The 20,276-nt window shown below is 36.9% G+C and overlaps 1 protein-coding gene across 2 annotated transcripts in view; it reads left to right on the forward strand.

Annotated features, from left to right (window-relative positions):
• The first annotated feature begins 5,380 nt into the window (after positions 1 to 5,380).
• Positions 5,381 to 20,276, forward strand: part of LOC149557495 (uncharacterized) — a 39,774-nt gene continuing 24,878 nt past the window's right edge. Inside the window, exons 1-2 of one of the 2 annotated variants that reach the window (XM_089832148.1) lie at positions 5,381 to 7,604; positions 7,769 to 9,157. In XM_089832148.1, the coding sequence (XP_089688274.1) occupies positions 5,523 to 7,604; positions 7,769 to 8,089 (2,403 nt within the window). In that variant the 5' untranslated portion in view covers positions 5,381 to 5,522 and the 3' untranslated portion in view covers positions 8,090 to 9,157. Of the gene's footprint in view, positions 7,605 to 7,768; positions 9,158 to 20,276 lie in introns of those variants that run through there. The other variant, XM_089832150.1, reaches the window with a different exon arrangement.

The following is a 20,276-nucleotide window of genomic DNA, read 5'->3' on the forward strand; positions in this document are numbered from 1 at the left end:
TACTCTCGCTTGGGTCGTGCTGCCCATGAGTTTCTCGGTTTGTTCCCAAATGCCTTATTGTCAAGAGGGGGCTTCTCTGCACTTTTGGCCACTTTAAAGCAGTCTGTGAGATTAAATGTTGCTTTAGTAGGTTTTGGTGTGACATTATCAACAACCCCATCATGTACAATTTCTCGGTTCTTGTTGACATGTTTGGTTTTATCCCTGTTGGAAGTGGAACCTTGTTTTGAGTCTCTCTGAAGAGTGAGCTCACCTTTCTTGACCATAAATTCTTCGATACAGATAGCCTGTGTAATCATGTCTTCAAAGGTACGTGGACCTTGTAGTTGGACTTTATACTTGAAATCAGGTAAGAGGTTATCAGTGAAAATGTCGAGCTTCTCCGTTTCTGGGATTTTACGGGAGTACTTAGTATAAAGTTGTCTCCATCGTTGGAGGAAAGTGAGAAAAGGCTCACCAACCTTCTGTTTAAGGTTGCATAGATCTCGAATATTTACAAGATGTTGAATGTTATGATAATATTGCTGAACAAATGAATTTGCAATTTCGTCAAATGTCTTGATACTAGGAGGTAAATGTGAGAACCACTCCAAAGCTTGACCGCCTGGGCTTCTAGGGAATAAACGCATGAGGTACGTTTGATTGTGTATAAACTCCATAGACAAAGCACCAAATTCCCACAAGTGATCTTGGGGATCAGTAGTACCAAAGTACTTATCATATTTGGGTAGTTCTACGCCTCTTGGGAAAGGCGGCATGTTTATACTTTTGTCAAATGGAAATGAACAAAGAGCGTCCAATGTGTATGTCTTTTTGGGTTTCTCTTTCTCATGCATCATCTGAGCCAATTGGTCTTGCATAATTTTTAGTTGTTTTTGGAGTTTAGTGGTCTCAGTTTCTTCTTCACGTGTGATAATGGTCTCCACATTGAAATGTGTGGGCAGTTTAGCTCCCTCTTGGGCGAGTTTGAGAAAGTACTTTTCTTTCTCTTTGTTGAGTAGGATTCCCATGACCTTCTGAAAGTTTTTGTCTCTTCAACATCTTGCTATGTGTTCAGGAAGGATTTCCACCTCTTCTTGTTCTTCATCAGTGCCATTTTCTTTCTCTTTCTCCTTGTCATCCCTAGGTTGTTCTTGATATCGACTATGACTACCTCGTTCAGGTTCACGATTAGTCATTATAGGAATTTGTTCAGTTTTTGTATGTTGTGTTTCAAAAGGGTCCGTGGAGAAAGGATCATACATTGTGTTTGAGAATGCAGGACTCCTACCTGTCTCAGTATCCTTTTGGTAAAAAGGATTCCTAATTTGTTGCAAATTGGAAAATGTTCGTTGAACTTGAGATGACCTTGCAGGTGAGGAAGACCGTGAAGATGCCTCACTAGCCAAACTAGATATAGATTGCGTAGCGAAAGGTAAGCTACCTATGCCGCAATTATGACCCTTAGCACGACCACGTCTAATGTTATCAGGATAAAACACGTTTCCGCTTCTGGTTGTGATAGTCACAGGCAAGGACAAAAAGCTAGAACCTGGACAAGGACTATACTAAAACTGAGTCTCAAAAAGGACAAGATAGTAGCAAGAATGATGTTCACTAAGGCACAAATGGTCTGATTTAAAGGCTAGAACAACCAGAGATTATGACCACTGTGGCACAAAGTATGACACGCATTAAGATGAGGACCAAAATTACTTATGAGATGAGACTAGTCAAGGTATAAGACACAAGTTTCAGTTAAGCAAAGTGTCATTGTTCCAGGACTGTTTGCAAACAAAGAGTGATAAATGGATGCAGAAAAGGACAGTGTGCAAGCCGCAGATAGCTAGAATAGACCCAGATTGTAAATGCTGATACAAAGTCTCGCGTGAAAAACCTTTACGGGCCATGCGAAGAAGTTTTACGGGCCGCGCGAAGATGTTTCTGTCTCGTGCGAAGATCAGTAACAGTTTTTAATTTTGCACGAGAATGTTTTCTGGATCGCGCGAAGATGCGCAACAGAACTTTAATTTCGCATGAGGACAAAATGGCTTCGCGCGAGAGCCAAATGATTTTGCGCGAAAGGACAAAACAATTTCACAATAGCGACTGATTTTGACAAAAATTTTGATTGTTCCAATAACCAGACAGATAAATAGACACGTAGAACAACAAGCAAGTGATTTCAAGCACGTCTGAAAACAATGAGCAAGGGCAAAAGCAACCTTGCGCATGAACAATCAAGTGACTTAGTTTGTGTTAATCCCTAAGAGAGCTATTTGTGTACGTTTTCAAAGAGTTTTGCAATCATTGCACACATTCCTAGAAAATAAAAGTTGGCTTCTCTAAGGTATTTAGTAATGGTTTGACTCTACAACTTTTATGACTCACAGCCCGGGTGACCTCCAATCCCAGCGCACCGAGGTTTTGACACAGTCTGAGAACTTAATCTTCAAGAGCTGCTAGGGAGATCTGACAACTCACAATGAACCACACCCGTGGAGATTTCTTCCACAAGGACATTTATATAGCGGTTGTCACTACCATGGTGAAAATGGCTATTACCGCTTGAGGTTCCGTCAATGTAGTTTTCCTTGTAGAGGGATTGTCTGCTATGATTAACCCTCTCTAAAGGTAACTGACTCACAATAGTATACCACAAGGGGACTTAGCTTCTAGATTCAAGGTTTTGACACCTTTTCACCTTTAGCCCAATCAAAATAAACAGATTAATCCGACACGCTAGACTAAGATTATCTCTTAAAGATCTATGATATCATCTTCCTGTGATCTATCAACCTCTCCGGAGAAAGGATGCCTTAATCAACAAGTTGAAGATTCATCTATCTACGAGATGCTCAAAGTATCCTCCCCACCCATAAGGAATCCGTCTTAGAGAGGAGTTTCACTAGGAACCCACTCCCTCAAGATCCATTAATAGTGTTCATGGGGGCTTAATTACTATGTGTGTACAGATGTTTATTCCTGAAAGCAAATCTATCTAAAAGTAATCAAAAAGCACAAGGTGGTACACTTAATGCTTTAACTAATGTGAGGCGAGTCCAAAGATGTGGAACATTTAACCCCTCACACAAGCCAAAACGAGTCCACAACTCAGAAATTAGTGAGTTCTAGAAAGCACAAAAGGGTTGCCTTGTGGAGCCTTTAACGCTTATGTCCTGTAGACCCCTCCCCTATTTAACATGGTGCTGAGCTTGCAACCACAAGGTGGAACGAGGGGCCGGCGGATTAGCGAGTCCAATAACCCAAGATAGCTAATTAGATCTATCACTAAAGACTAAGCCTGCTAAATGAATACTAACAGAGATCACACCCTAGTATCAATTTATGCATGTGTTGTAAAATGAAAATATAGAAGGAAACACACAAGCTCAACACGAAAGATGTTTTTTTTAGATCCAAATGAAGTGTTATCAGCTGAGGAAGATTACTTGGTGATCCTAGCAACGTGTTTAGTAGATTTTTACTTGTTTCTGGCAACTTTAGCACGCTTTTCCCATTGTCCCACTAAACTTCTGTTGCCATATTATTTCAGCATACAATCCTATAGTCGACATAATTGTTACAGGCAAGCACCAATTGAACTGCAGATTGGACGGAGTCATTGCAAGCAACAAATAATTAAGAACAATTTTCAGCTACACTTTGTTCATTTTTCTTCATATATTATTTTTCATGCTTGTATTTTCTTCCATTATGTTTAACTCATTTTGTCATGCCCGTGGAGGAATACAATTGAATTCAGTTTGCAAACTACTTATGATAGTAATTTGGAGAAGCACTGATCTTTTAATGAGTATGTATTTTATGGAGTTACATTGTTTGCATGAAGGTAAATTTGTTTTCAAGTGGCATTTGTAGAACATAACCGCTACCTTCTCCATTGTTCATATTCAACTATACTCTTTCATCTGTCCAAACAATGTACACATGTTTTTTCCCAATTTTTTCTAGCAAACCTTAGCTTTTGACTCACTCACTGATTTACTTTCTCTTTAATTTTATGCTTGTCATGCAACTAAAATAAGAATATTTTAATGCTAACATGTTTTATAAACCATTTCTCATTGGTGGTGACCATTAGCATTAATGATATAATTTAACTAATTATTTTTTAACATGGACATTTCCCTTTTTTTAATTTTGGAATTGAGAGGATACATTTATTTATTTTCCTTTAATTATCTCATATTTATTTAATTCTTTTGTTGTAAAATTTGACATAATATTTTAACTATTTTTACTTTAAAGGAAATATTGAATTACATAAAAAATTAATAACAATAGTATAGTTAATCATAATTACATTATCAAAATAATTATATTCCACCTATTATTATTGATTATTTTTAATCATTTTAACATTATATGCTAAGTTTTTTTAATGAAGATGCTTATTTTTATTTCTTATATTATTCTCACATTTAAATATTATTTAAATTTAGAGTATTTGTTAATGCTAAATTTTTTTGAATCAAAGTATCCATTCTCCAATCAATTTTTTCATTACCTTAAGCACTTTCTAAATTTTTCTTCCTCTTCTAATATATATAAGTCATTATCTTCAATATTATAATAATATTTTACATTTATGCAAGCTTATTATAATTGAGGAGGAACTATGACACAATGTGTCTCTTGTTTAGCTTGACACTATTGTGACAAGTGCATCTTCCACTTTTCAAGCAAAATAAATACATACATTATACGAGGACTCAACAAAATAAATACATATATTAGGTGTACTACGGTTAAATTTACCTTTTTTTTTTTTCAAGAATAACCAAAATACAATGACTTTTATTCAATTTTTTAAAAATTTAAACAGATCATAAGTTCAGATGAAAATTTTAAGAAAATCTATGATATTTTAGATATTTTAAATTTTGGTCAAGAGGCATCTACCCAGCAGACAGATTAGATATTATTTTATTATTTAATATTAATTTAAATTAATAAATTGACTGTTTTATAAATTTATAAAAATTAATAAATTACAATATTCAGACATTCTGACTGCTGCATATCCAATTCGTACATTTTGTCTAGAGCTTAATCGGGTCCCATGGGGTTCAGCTCTTTGGAGAAGCTCTCATTAGCACAAGTGACCCTGTGGGAGACGGGGTCACTTGTGCTGTTACACTTCGCTTGTGACGTCTGTCTTTATCCTATCAAGGATATACCTCGTTTTGAGTAAAAATCACAATCCCGATGTGAAATCTTCTGGAGCCTTGACAGGTACTTGGATGGTAATGATAAAAATATGTTACTATATTAGTGGATCATTTCTAGTGAGGCCACGTCACAGATTAAGTGTCAATCACCCAGCAACGCAATAGTCGGTCGATCATTTTGAATAGAGTTTTCATTTGTTTCGGTTGCTCGGCATTTGTATGGAAACAGAGGATAATTTTAAGCAGAGGAATGGACCGGAGCAGTACCCATTTCAGAATGTTTAGTGGAACGAAATATATAACGCACATTGATTGAATGAATTACAGCGAAAGTTTTTCGCAATCGAGATGGCCAGTAAATTGTGGATATACGGCAAGAAACTCACACTATGGGGTGCATTGGTTTCCTCTCTGCCATTTATGTTTGTTCCTGTGATGCTGCTGTCGGCATTTGGAGTAGCAGTTTCCATTCCATTGGGCTGTGCTGTTGGTGGCTATGTTTGCTTCAGGAAATGTTTTAGTGTATTGTCTAGGAAAAGGCTTATTGGCTGCGACAGAGAGAACTCTGGGGTGAAGAAAAATGAAGCAGAAGCTGCAGGGCATGGGGTGTATCTGGACGGTAGTTATGTGGATGAAGAGTATGGGAAAAGAAAATCTGATCTTGTGGGTCATTCACAGGTGCAGTGTGAAGAACTTGGATATGAAGGAGGAGAGGAAGTCGATGGAAATGACCATCTATGTGAACCTCCCATCTATGAAGGAAGATATGAGGGCAAAATTCCTGAGGTTAAAACCATAGAAGAAGAAGCCCATGGGCTAAAAACTTATGAAGAACCTCACCACCTGATAAAACTCTGTAAAGGTGAAATACCATTAAAATGGGACTCACATGATCTCACTAGTGTTGGAGGACCGACCCCTGCTGGTGAAAACCATTCGATGCAGAATGATGAAGTAGAAGTCCGTGGTGGAGTAGACCAATTGACAGGGGACCCAGATGCCAATATCTCCGTGGAACAACGCATTCATGAAGATGGAAGCCAATCTAAGCAGATGGATGAAGGGAAAGCTTCTGAAGGAAAAACTCACTTGACATTGAACCCACAAGTCATTCCTATAGAGAAGACTGCTACAACAGAACACATACCCAAAGATAAAATCTATTTTAGTCAGGAGGAGGAAATCAAAGCTTCTGAGAGAGATACTCAGTTGGCAAGGGACCCAGACCACCGGGTTTCTGTGGAAGAATACAGCCTTGAAGATGACACTCAATCTATGCCACATGCCGTTCCAATGGAGGAACAAACTTCTAAAGATGAAGCCAACTGTAATCTGAAGGAAGAAGCGAAAGCCTCTAACGATGAAACTCGGTTGACATCCGACCACCACCATGCCCGTAGTGTGGAAAAGATATCTCCTACAGATACCAGGCTTAGAAGAAAAGAAAAGGAAGAGGGAGAAGAAGAGTCGAATGAAATGCAAGATTTACCCGCCAGCGAATCTCGACATGAAGAAGCTGCAGAATTGGATCTGCAAAAGTTCTCCTCTCCAGACACCAAACATAAAAAAAGAGAGCTGGAGGAGGGAAAGAAAGGGAAACAATCTGTTGAAATACAAAACATTCCGTCTAAAAAGTTTCACCATGAACATGGTGGAGAGTTGGATTCAAGAAAGCTGAAGGGGGAAAAGGAAGATAAACAATCTGTTGAAATACGAGAATTCCCATCTAAAAAGTTGCACCATGAACATGGTGGAAAATCGGATTCAGGAAAGCTGTCTCGTCGAGCTATGAAACATAGAAGAAGAAAACATGATGCGGAGAAAAGGAAAGAGGGGGAAGAATCCAGTAAAATGCAAGAAGTACCATCCAAAAGAAATTACCACGAAGATGGTAGAGAATTGACTTCCGAAAAGTTGTCTCCTAGAGACGGGAAGCATAGAGGACGAGAAGAGGATGAGGAGGAAGGAAAAAAAGGAGAAAATTCTAACGAAATGCAAGAAAGCAGCGATAGGTCTAGTAACGCAAAAGGTGCAGAACCGGATGCAGGAAAACTCTCTCCTAGTGATACAAGGCATAAAAACAGAGAGGGGAAAGAGGAAGAAGTTCTAGAATCCGATAAAGTGCAGGAAGTTCTGTCTAAAACGTACCCACGCGAACAAGAGAGAGAAGTGGAGCTGGCACCATCATGTGACAATGCAATCAGAGGTGGAGACCCTGCAAGTCCTGAAGCAAGGTATTGTTTAGATGCACTATCCATTCAGGCTGTAAGCCCTCATGGAGTCTCACTTCCGGGGTCTGAGTATACTGCTGCTTCAAGAGAAAATGATATAACGGATATTGAAACCACACTTAGTCTTGAAGTGCAAGTTTCTTCAGCTTCTGGATCTGATAAGGACTCGAAATCTGTGTTGGAAAGCTCTATCGAACTGGTGAGAGTTGCTGTTCAGTTTCATTTTTGGCTTTTCCTTTTGCTTCATAGCGTTTAAGTCGTCCATATCTTTTCATGACTAGGCAATAGACTGTCTAGCTTAGATTATCCATGGCCGTAGAGACCACTTCCACGCGACTTTTATTGCTTGGGGTTTGCTTTCAGTCATGTAGATGTGGTCCGATCTTTTGGGAACTCACCGCCAAGCTTGAACAACAACCATTTGGACTAGAAGCCACTTGTCTGGGAATCTCTATTGCTTGGGACTTGCGCCAACCTTGCCCGGGTATGGCTCACAATATACCCACATTACTGGGGCTTGTGGAGAACTGGTATCATGCCAATTTCAAATGCAGAGACTCAGCAGTTTTCACTTACTCTTTAATTATATCATTTTATCTTGTAGTTATGTGTTTTAGCTGTACAAAGTTGGATGATCAAAATCATATTAATTTTTCTTTGCACATTGTGAAGCCAAATCTTTAGAGGTGCAAGAGTTGATATCCATTGAATGAATGATGTAAGTCCCCCAAGTGATGTTTCACTAAGTGAGTATCCACAATAAAAGGAACCTTGAAATCATTTCATGATCTTACATTACTAGCTTAGCATGAGATATGACCATATATCAAGAGAGGATTGAGTTGTCAATGTTTCATCTCCAAACATTGGATATTTGATTCTGCATGTTGTAGTGGAACAAAACTCACAACAACGGGTTCCCACCAAACAAACTAGTAATAATAGTGGTTGCAAGGAAGTTGCTCACATATGATAAAATTTAGAAGCACAGATGTAAGCCAAGGATTACTTTTTCATTCTCTCTTGGGAATGCAATTGAAACTTGTCATTCACTGCAGGCAGCAGAGGAAGTAGAGAGAGAGATTGAATACTATTCATTGGGGGTAGACAATGCTAGAACCAATTTTGATCCATACCATCAAATAAAGGATGATAAACCCTAACCAAGTCTTTGATATGTTGAAATGGGGCCAAAAGGGTATTCCAAATAGGTCCAGATCGTGAAGATCATGCATGTCGTAGAAGATATGTTTGAAAACCTTGTTTTGAAAGGCTACGAGACTATTGGCCTAATTGTGAATGAAGTGCTATTAATCCATGCCCTTGGTATAAAGTTTGTGGTTGTAGGAGGATTTTAAGACTTTCTCCACGTCATTTGTTATTGGAGCGAGAAAACCCTGAGAGGGAGTTGTGAGAGAGTTTGTTGTATCCTCCAACAATGACAAAGTTGGGTAGAAGGTGTGTGGATTTTTTCCACTATGAGGGAGCAGGTAGAAGAGGTCTTGGGGAGCGCATCTTCCAAAATCCTACTGGGTTTAGGATAGTTGTATGTGTGTGGAGAAATAGATGTGTGAGAGAGTTTGTTGTATCCTCCAACAATGACAAAGTTGGGTAGAAGGTGTGTGGATTTTTTCCACTATGAGGGAGCAGGTAGAAGAGGTCTTGGGGAGCGCATCTTCCAAAATCCTACTGGGTTTAGGATAGTTGTATGTGTGTGGAGAAATAGATGTGTGGAAGAGATATGAAATGAGGGTTTCCAAAATAAGAAATAAGAGAGGAAAGAGAAGTAAAAGAAAAAATGTGAGAAGGTAAATTAATAGATGTTGAGCAAGAGATAAGAGAGTTGAGGCAAACCTTGGAACAAATGGAGGGACAAGTAGGGATATTGCAAAAAAGATTGGATCTTGAGATGCAACAATTGCATGAGAAAGCAAATTTACAAATTAAAACATCTATTAAGAAGATTTTTCGAAAGAGACAATAGAACCAGACATCACAAAATCTTTGTTGATGGAGGAAGATGATGAACCAACCAAGCGAGCTAAGGCGATGATGGTTTGTAGGGAAGAGTTAATCAAAGTAGAAGAAGAGAAGCATATGAAGGTTGCAGCCATTTGAGAGCTTGAAGATACAAAGACAAAAAATTTGAAGAATTATCTGATTTTGGAGGGAAGTGATTGTGAGTTGGTGTCAAAATATGAGTTGTGGAAGGTGCAGACCTAAGGCTTGGTCTAAAAGGCATGTTTATGCGATGATGGAGGAGTTGGAAGATGTTGTTCATCAAAGGAGACCCTTAGAAGACAAGGTTAAAGTGGGGTGTATGGTGCAAGGTGACAAGGAGGAGACCTTAAGGTCTCAATATTTTATTTCTTATCTTTCATTGAACTATGCATGTGTAGGTTTTTTAGACAAGGAGATTCAAATCATTCATAAGAAGGCTCTTGAAAGAGATTAGGTTCAGAGAAGGATGCCAAAGAATGAGTCCCTTATAAGGATGAAAGAAGTAGCCAACAGGCTGCAGACACAACATTGAAGTCAACAAAACATCAAGGCAAATGCTACAAAAGAATTGGAAGATCAGGAAGAGAAAGAAGGCCTGCATTCAAAAGGACTTGAGTTCATCTTGCTTGGACAGTATGGTGCAGGGGCACCTAGTCTATTTGATCTAAGATCCTAGGTTAGCATTTTGTGTTGTCATGTTTTGTGGTTGTATTAAGATCTTGAAGACCTTTCCTAATATATGTAAGGTGTCTTGACTCTAGAGTCAATATTAGGTTTCTAGGTGGGTTGTTGAGTCATTTTTGCAAAATTGGGGAAAAAAGTTGTCAAATTGATTTTTCAATTTTAGCTTTAAGGGGAGCTAAATGGTCAAGGAGTTTAAAAAGTTATTAGGATCGGTTGTTTTAGGGGGGAAATGCTTATATAAGCATAAATACATGTTGTAGACATGAATCCCAAGGTTGGGAATGTTTTGGAGAGGAATGGAATGCAAGAAATACAAAGTTTACATGTCTAAAACAGTGTTTTTCAAGGAGATCTGACTCTTGTTTTTAACTTTGTACAAATTTTACTTTGCATTTAATGATCTAAAACAGATTGGATTGGATAGAGAATTGAATCACCTTTCATCTCCAATTGGTTTGGCAGTTTTTCATTGAGTTTGGAGGAAGATATGACAAAATTATAAAAACTCAATTTGAATCTGCCCTAAGGTTACCAGTGCTGGGGAAAATTGTGTAATTCTCATTTCCACCATTCTATCTTTCTAAACATTGGAGAAAATGTCTGTAACAAGGTTTTCTAAAGTCTCACCAGAGCAATTGGCTAAATTATTGATTTGTGGAAGTTAAAGGTAATTGTTCCTTTCATTTGCATGCATATTGGCATAATTAAACCTAATTCCCAGTGTAATAGTCCGTTTTTTAAGCATACTTTCCAAATTAACATATACCCATTCTCACATATGTTGTATAACTCCATATTGGGTATCCAAAACAATTTTCACTTTTTAGACCGTGGGATTGAGTTTGTTAATGTTTAGCCTAGAAAATAATGATAAACAACAATAAAACAAGTAAATAAAATTGCACAAAAGACCCAACTTTATCCTGGGAAAACCCTTCCATTTGAAGGGAAAAACCCAGCCAAGCCACAAAAATATCACTTTTCTTGATAATGAAATGTTTGAATACAATGCTTTTGACCGAATATACTATATATAAAGAATTGAGAGACTCTTCATCTCACAACTAAAGGTCTCTTCAATTTCTAAAAACAGTCTTCATATTTTCAAATGCATGCCTCTTCACACCACAGGACACATGTCTCTTCATATAATATTATCTCAAATAAATATCTTAAATATCTTCTCCAGTTGTAAACACTATATCTAGTATTAGCTCATTTTTTAGCATATAGCAAAATTAGAGATAAAGATCTCTATCACAGCTACAATCTTCAACACTCCCTTTTAAAAAGAGAGAGATCTTTAGTATGGCAGGCACACAAGCTGCAACAAATGATGTGATTGATAAATTCACATCACATGAAAACATGTTATCTCAACATAACATAATTCACCATAGTTACTTCATAAGCACATAAAAATTAAAGTCATGGAGTCACATACATTACTTCTACCATGCCTACTCCTACAGGGTGGTCCACCATACCTACTCATAGAGGGTGGAATGAGGGCTTTCACCTCAAACTTCTCCTAGAGAAGAATGCATTTCCACCATGCCTACTTGCAGAGGGTGGAACGAGAGCCTTCACCTCAAACTTCTATTAGAGAAAAATGCATTAACAAGGGATTGCACCTTGAACTTCTCTCACAAAGAACTCATTACCAGCATGTATAACAAAGACTCCCTCTTAGGATTGCCACAATAAAATAGTTGATTCCAGTTTGACCAAACAAGGAGCTTTAGCAATTACACTGCCACATAAGTTTGCAAAGAATTTGACATCTCTCTTTGTCACGTAACCTCCCTCTGGAGCTGAAAAGTCCCCCTCTATATATGATCTTCCTCTTTTAATGAAGATACGTATCATCAATACAAGCGACGTCCTCATGTTCATCAATCTCTCATCATTTCATTGCTGCATCCTGCAATGAAGAGGGATTAATAATATTTTATAAAATCAATCTATCATTAAGAGATATATAGAGATCAGTGCTCAATGGAAACACTTTACACAATGATTTAACATAAATTCAATATTCAAGATATAATCATAGGATACTTATCTCTTTCACATAGACTCGTTTTCATACAAATCCACCAATGTTTTCAACTCAGCTCTGATAATGAGAGCAACATGTCCTTTGCTCAATAACAAGTTCAAGAGCTTACTTATAGGCATAATGAGAGCAACATGTCCTTTGCTCAATAACAAGTTCAAGAGCTTACTTATAGGCCATGCAACTGAAAACATATTCAAACAAGCATACAAACCAAAGGTGCCACTATAGCACCAACTGTTAAACCATATCAAGAACAAACAGATTAAGGTATAATCCTTCCATATAAGAGAATCATAGTAACAAATATTAAAATAGCACCCCATGGTGACACTAAGCCATCCAATAAAATAGGAAGTGCCTCCACAGCAAGATCCCAATATAGAGTCTTTGCTTCTGAAAAGCTCAGAGTTCCACAATAACAAACGTCTCTGATAGCAATATGAAAGATGCTGTAAAACATATGAAGAAATCACAAGAATGAATGGACTCATAAATTAGACTCTATTATTTGCTAAGCACATAGAGAAAGATATCAAGCAATATCTGAGAGAATGACTGAAGATAAGATAGCAGCCTTCGATCATGCAGTAAAAATAGAACTTAAGACTTGTATTGTCATACGTGATACCATGCATATCATAGACAAATGAATTTGATTCTGAAGGTAGCTCTGTAGGAGTCTTCTATGAAACCTATTGATGCCAGAGAGATGCTGAAAATAGCACTGCAGAAATCTTTTGTCAAACCCGTAAAGCTGTAGATGACAAATATCAAAGAAAAAACCTAACACTTAAGGATCCTTTTTTCAAAATAAAATGAGATGCGAACATATATATTTATCAGCATCAGAAACCAGTCTTTGTCCTGAACTTATTATGCTTATAATTATAAAAATAGAGAAAGTGCACGATAAGATCATCGGAGCTTGCTCCACCAAAAAAGAAACGTATATCTTTATTAATCACCGCCAATCTCTTATTCACCGCTAACATAAAAGAAAGGAGGATGAAAAAAAAGTCCTAAATAAAAAACTGCCCTACTGTTACCCCATAGAGCCACAGCATAAAAATATTAATGCTGGAAGAAAAGATGGAAAACATTCTGCCGTGATAACATAAAGACAAGTTGGAAGAATCAACACAAATATAATAAAGCAAAGATTGAAGGCTACATGCAAGCACAAAATAGCCAAGGAAAGGGAATAAAACACAGCAACTAAAGCTTATGAGCTCAAAGGAAAAGTCCGACCAAATGGAGATAAAAGACCTTCGAACAAATAAGGACATGAATCAAGCTTCCCGCAAAACATAACAGAGAACTAAAATCTGCCAAAAGCCAAAAAACCTCAGATTATCCAAGTCTACAACACACCACAATAGGAAGATGATGGCAAATGAATACATTGACAATCCATAAATCGTCATCAAGAGAGAGGGAATAAAATCATTGAAGAACATGCAAAGCTTCACTGAAAAAAACTTATTAATAAAATAATCAGGCAGCCCATTCTGTTCAAATCGTTGTTGTGACCCCTGACAAAATGGCATATATGACGAGCTTCACATATATCAGACTTCAGCACTAGAGCGATCAATAAAAGTTTGATCAAATAACAAAGACTACACTATAACTTTCAGAGCCAAAAGAATAATATCAGAAAATAAATCATGATAGAAAAGAAGAGAGATGGTGCCTAAAATGGAACTAAAGGATCCCCACGTCAGTTACAAAAATGCATGGCAAACATAAACGGTCACCTTCATAAGGAGGACCATCTAAGAGAGCATCAGACGCATGATGCCAATTATGATATACGAGAAAGAACATCAAGTAGAAGAAATATCTCGGAGCTCCTTGAAAAAACAGCATTTCCTTATTGTAATCCAACTTTGCTCTGATACCATGTTAATGTTTAGCCCAGAAAACAATGATGAACAACAATAAGAAAAGTAAATAAAATTGCACAAAAGACAGACAATTTTATCCTTGGCAAAACCCTTCCACTTGAAGGGAAAAACCCAAGCACACCATGAAAATATCATTTTTTATTGATAATGAAATGTTTGAATACAATACTTTCCACAAAATAAAATATATATAAAGAATTGAGAGACTCTTCATCTCACAACTGAAGGTCTATTCAATTTCTAAAAAAAAATCTTTTCATATTCCAAATGCACGCCTCTTCGCATTACGCATGACACATGACACAGTTCTCTTCATGAAATATTATCTCAAATAAATATCTTAAATATCTTCTCCAGCTGTAAACACAATATATAGGTTTTATCTCATTTTCAACATAAAGAAAAATCAGAGATAAAGATCTCTATTGCAACTACAATCTTCAACAGAGCCATCCTACAAAAGTTATGGCCAATTATATGCATTTTTCTGCTCCCTTTAGGCTTATATGCTGATTACCAGTCAATTAATGAGTTCCATGTTACATAGATAGAAACCCTAACCAAGGATATATTGAAGAGCACCAGATTGTGGAGATCACATATTCTGCAAAAGATGTTTGAAAACCTTGTTTTCAAAGGCTACTAGACTATAGGCCTAATTGTGAATGAAGTGCTATTAATCCATACCCTTGGTGAAATTTTGTGGTTGTTTGTAGTTGTAAGAGAATTTTAAGCCCTATCCTGCACAACAAATGTAGATGATGACTACGATATCAAGAGAAGATCATTTTCCCAATGGATGAAATTGATTAGAGCAACCAAATGGATTCAGAATCAAATTGAGAATGATGGAAACTATCTCCAACCTGATTATGAGAAAAGAAAGATACTATTTTTGCTTGTTGACCAACTAGATAAAGATAAAGGAAGCTTTCTGTAGTAATGATAACAATTTGGACATTTGTGCATGCATGGTTGGATAAACAAATGGAAAAGTTCCAAGAAAGAGGAATTCCATCAACTTAAAAATTGAAGAACAATGTAGAGGAATCATTTAAACAACTAGAAGAGGTCTCCCATAGACGAGAGTCAAAACAACAAGAAATGCAAAGGTAGTGATAAGGCTTCACAAACAAAGGGAACCAAAAAGAAAGAAGTTACAAACCACAAACCTCCACAAAAGAAGGAAAAGCAAGGAGAAAAAAACGAAATGACAGTTCAAGTTGAGATTAAATCAGAAGCAAGTAAATGTAAGAGAATTGAATACACTCCCCTAATTAAAATGAAGAAGGAGTAAACTCTCTTCCTCAAGGAGTTGAAGATAATCAAGATGGGTAGAATAATATAATTGATATTGAAGCCATTTGAGAAGATGATGAACCAAGAGTTAAGGATGAAAATGGTAATGAGGATGTCAAATGAAGTACAAGATAAGAATCAAGAAGAGGAAATTTAGGAGGATGAACTAGGAGAATTCATTGCACTAACATGGTTGTTAGAACACATGAAGAAAATACAAGTGACAATTACATAGTTGAAAGCATGGAGGAAATTGCAAAAAGAAATAATACTGATAAAGGGTCAGTCAAGATGCTTACAAAGAAGACACGAGCATAGTCCAAGTTGCAATACCAAAGGTAGACAAATAGTGGACATGCTTTCACAGGTCTATGACATTGAAGAACATGAGTTGGGGCCAGCCACCAAGAATCAACAGGTCAAAGAAGCTTATGAATCTATTCAAGTCCTCAGGGAGAGATTGAACAAGGGGGTTGAGAAGAAAAGAAAATACAGAGAAGAGCCTAAACAGTTGAAAGAATATATTAGACAATTGATGAACCTGATATAGCAAGTTGATCAAACATTTGTTCGTCCAGTCATTTATTCTAATGAATTGATGGATGGATTTGAAGGAATTGGATTAACAACGAAAGAAGAAAAGAAGTGGGTGTTGGAATTCTTCAAGAAGCAAAGAGGTTTATTGGAAGCTTTGTCAAGATTTATGATACCGTGCTCTCTCTTCAAGGAAAAACTCAAGTCATTTTAGAAGGTTGTGAAGAATTTCTCTCAAGCAACGAAAAGACACTCTCTCGGCTACAAGCTATAATGGAACTCCCACAACATATGCTGGTGAAAGCACATCTATTGGAGAAAGGAAAGCGACTGAATTTCAAGGATGGCATTGTGCATTATCTCTCAAGTGTGAAATTCTCAAGCAAGTGGAATCTGATCGTTCAACAACAATAGATACAGTTCAAGCAATCAACAAAAACATCCTTACTAATGTGAGACCACGGTCTAGTTAGAACTAGAGGATGATGAAAAGATAAGCATGGACCAACTACAAGGAAAAGTGAAAAACATCTACTTTATCGAGGCAAATCTACTTATGTTGGAACATTTGGAGAAGGCTACAACATTTTAAAACTTCATGGCTATTTGCAGTGGTTGTTGGTTGGAAGAGGACAAGTTGCACTTGTGCAGTTGATTTGTAATACCGTGAATATAGGGTTAGATTTGTGCCAAGTGTACTTATGGACAAGCTCAATGAAATAATGTCTAGGTTCATTGAATATGCTAAAAAGGAAAAAGATTGAGTTGTTGCAAGCCCATGTGGTAATAAATGTTCTTATTGGTTCATAGTTAGGTGCTTCATTCTGATTGGACTATTGATTGGTGCCTTTTTTTAGTGGTTTCAACCTAGCCCATTTTCTCATTGGATCACAAAAGCTATGTAATTTTTCAAATGAGGTATTTAATGAATATATCTGCAGTATTAAAACGAGCTAAGGCTTGTGCAACTTCCTTCTTTAGAGTTCACTCTCAAGAGCTACTCCAATAGATGTAACTTGCTTGAAATCAAATGTATTCCTCATGGCTGCAAGTCGCACATCCTTGTGAATCCTTCTACTCTTTCAAGAGTTAAACTCTTGACTTTTTTCCCATCATAATTGCTATTGAGGAATGAAGTTTCCTCCTTCGTATCTGATTTACAATCAACATCATGCTCACTTACAATAGTCTCATGCCTGCAATTTGAATATTCTTGTACCAACTCTCTCACTTGAAGTTTATCAACTCCTGTTGCTTGTCCTCCACATCTATCACATTAGAATGTTGCGTTTGAGTTGATGATACCATAGAAGATGGAATTTCTGATTTAGCTGAAGAAATTTGTGATATAATCAATTTTTGACCAAGCTCATCTAGCTGATTTTCTACTTCATGTAATGCCACTAAGGTAGTCTCTATGGTGTCCCGAGTGTTCAATATCTCAAAGTTGTGTCTACTTCCTTCTTTCTCAATGCCTGTAAATAAATCTCTGCAAGATCAAGGAGATGATCAAAATTTGAAGAAGATGAAGACAATCCGATTTCATTGTTTTCATCCCTTCCTTGACCACTTGCAAATGCAAGAATTCCTCTTTGAGACCTTTTTGCCTTCTCTCCAATTGTTCTTTCCAAAGGTGCTTTTCAATCAACCCATGTCAAATTGCATTAAGCTGCAACAATTGATCTTTAATAATTTTCACTCAATTCTCCAAAACAGTGAGCTAGCAGGTGTGTGAGAGAAATCACATTTGCACGATTTTCTTTCATTACGCATGTCCATCCTATTAATGGCATATTTCATGCCTATTTGATCAAAGCTGGATCGGATCTAGCTCAATTGGAAGTGAAACTGTAAGTAAGCCCTATTCTCCCTCCTTACCAGGTTTCTTTTCCAGAGAGGATTGGTAGTGATTGTTTGATTGATTTGGATGTGATCTATCAGTCAGATGCTTGCTTGGTGATTGATTGGTCCACCCGTTGCCCAAATATCTTCCCACCTACCCTTTTGGGTTTTTTATTTCCAACCTTGGTTGTAGATGATGTGGAGATGATACTATGGTAAAAAGTATGTTCATTCCAATAAGGATCAACACCATATGTAGTTACTAATTTATCCAGACCAACATAAGCATCGCCACTCACATAAGATGTGGAGTCATCATCATTGGCTAATTGGAAAATATCTTCAATGGTCTATCAAACCCAATCTCTATGTCACCCACCAAGAGACTCTTGCACTCCTTTGTAGATGCCTCATATTCTTTGTATGATTGATCTGAATGCATGGCTAAGCCTGCTGCATGTCTTCATTATGATGCAACTCTTCATCATATGAAGATTCAGTTTGGAGACATCATGAGACTCAAGCATACTCCTTCCTTGAGTTGAGCCTTCTTCAAATTTTGTAGCCATGTCTGTTTGAATGTTCTCAACACTACTTGGCTGCAATAGTTTTCTTTCCATATTAACTCAAAATATGTGATTAAGTGACCAATGTTCCTGACAAGAAAACAAATCTGCTCTCTCATTTGATTCTTGCTCTTTTCCGAATACCTTGTATTCTGCAATTCTTCTCCAGACATTGCCTCCTCTTCAATCTTCCCTTCTATGACTGTTTTAGAGCTTTTTTCTCCTGTAGGCTGATTAGTGACTGCTGAAAACTTCCCGTCCAGATTTCTGCAAACTCCTTGTGCAAACATGTCTTCATCTCTCTTACGATATTGTTGTTTTTCCAAACCAGCCTTGTAATGCATTCTTGGATGTAGGCCATGTAATCAATGAAAGTTAGATCTTTCTTAAAAGATGCAAAAAGGGTATCGTATTCCTCAAACAAGCTAAGCACTTATCCCTTTTTATCTTTCTGCAAGTTCTAAGCTAATTGTTGTTGTGCTTGAGTTGATTCCGTCATGACCTTTTCGGACTAGTTTTTCCTGAAACTGACAATTCATTGATTATATAAATAGAATGGAAGGTTCAATGCTTTCATTGATTATATAAATAGAATGGAAGGTTCAATGCTTTGATACCACTATACGAACCCCTACCAGATCTTAGGTAAACTTTGACCTCTTCTCTCTTTGTAATTTCATCAAATAGTTTGCGTGAAAGTTGGTCCTGAGTTTCAAATCTTCCAATGTGATAGAATACCAATATACTACTAGTTTACAATTTCACTGCAAGAACTAAGGGACCAAATATGGAAGGAAGCCAATGCACTATGAAAAGTAATATTTATCTTCAATGTCATTTTAGAGTAGAGCATGAGTTGCATCCTTTTAAAAAAACAAATTGCAAGGGAATTGATAGCATTCCTAACCTCACACAAGTACAAAATTGTATCTTAAGTATTAACGACTCCTGAGGACCTGACGAATCCCCAACACTTTCCCAAATCAGTTTGGACCTGCAAAACACTTTAGTTGTTAATGTTATATATCAAACTAGTCAAAACTTCTGAGTTCTAGAGGAATGAGAAACCATCAACGACTATTGTAATGGCACATTGAGCACGAATCAATCTTCTACACAGAAAATCTGAACACAGTTCACTAGTTTTGGCAGATATGAGAAGCCTAACAACCTTGGAGTAATATCTTCACTAAACTGCATCGACATTTACCCATGCAAAATTACTTGCTCATTCTTTTCTCTTCATTTGGCTGTGGTTGACATTCAATCTCGTTCACACATCCATCGCATAGGCTTCTCTAACAAGGAATGCTTGGTAACCAAATTGTTTACAATATTTCTCAAAAGTTATTACTTTAATCTTTGCACCCCATGGCTCCATTTGCGCATCTGGTAGAGTAGAAACCCTTTCCCAAACAATGTGCCAACAATTGAACTCAAATATTCAACCAATATTTGCCGTAAAATTCATAGCTCTATACAGTTCATTCCACTAAGATTTCATTATAGTCAAATTGTAACAAACGAATTTTCATAACAAAACAAAAACGATCTAGAAAGAGTTTTCCTCAACTATATATATTGAATTCATTTTCATGAGACATTAATTGCTTTTAACTACCAACGATTAACTGGGATAACAAAGCTCAACTGAAATAACTATAACAATGATCAATTGAAATAACTATAACAATGATCAACTGAAATAACTGTAACAATGATCAACTGAATTAACTATGATAACGTTCAACTGTAATAACTGTAATAATGATTTACTATCTTTTCATGCATATAAGTAAAGTAAATGTGTAACATGAAAAAGAAAGAACATATGAGAAGTATCCGGTGAGTATTTAAATGGTTGTGCAAGCCTCAACTTTCTATAAGAGGAGAAGCATTGACTTAGGCTTAACCTCCCAATCTTGGACCATATTTATTCCCACACAATCTAATGAATAGAAAGGCCCTCCCTACCT

The sequence above is a fragment of the Cupressus sempervirens genome, chromosome 5 (assembly GCF_028749045.1).
Source record: "Cupressus sempervirens isolate cs-2001-9-10 chromosome 5, ASM2874904v1, whole genome shotgun sequence".
NCBI lineage: Eukaryota > Viridiplantae > Streptophyta > Pinopsida > Cupressales > Cupressaceae > Cupressus > Cupressus sempervirens.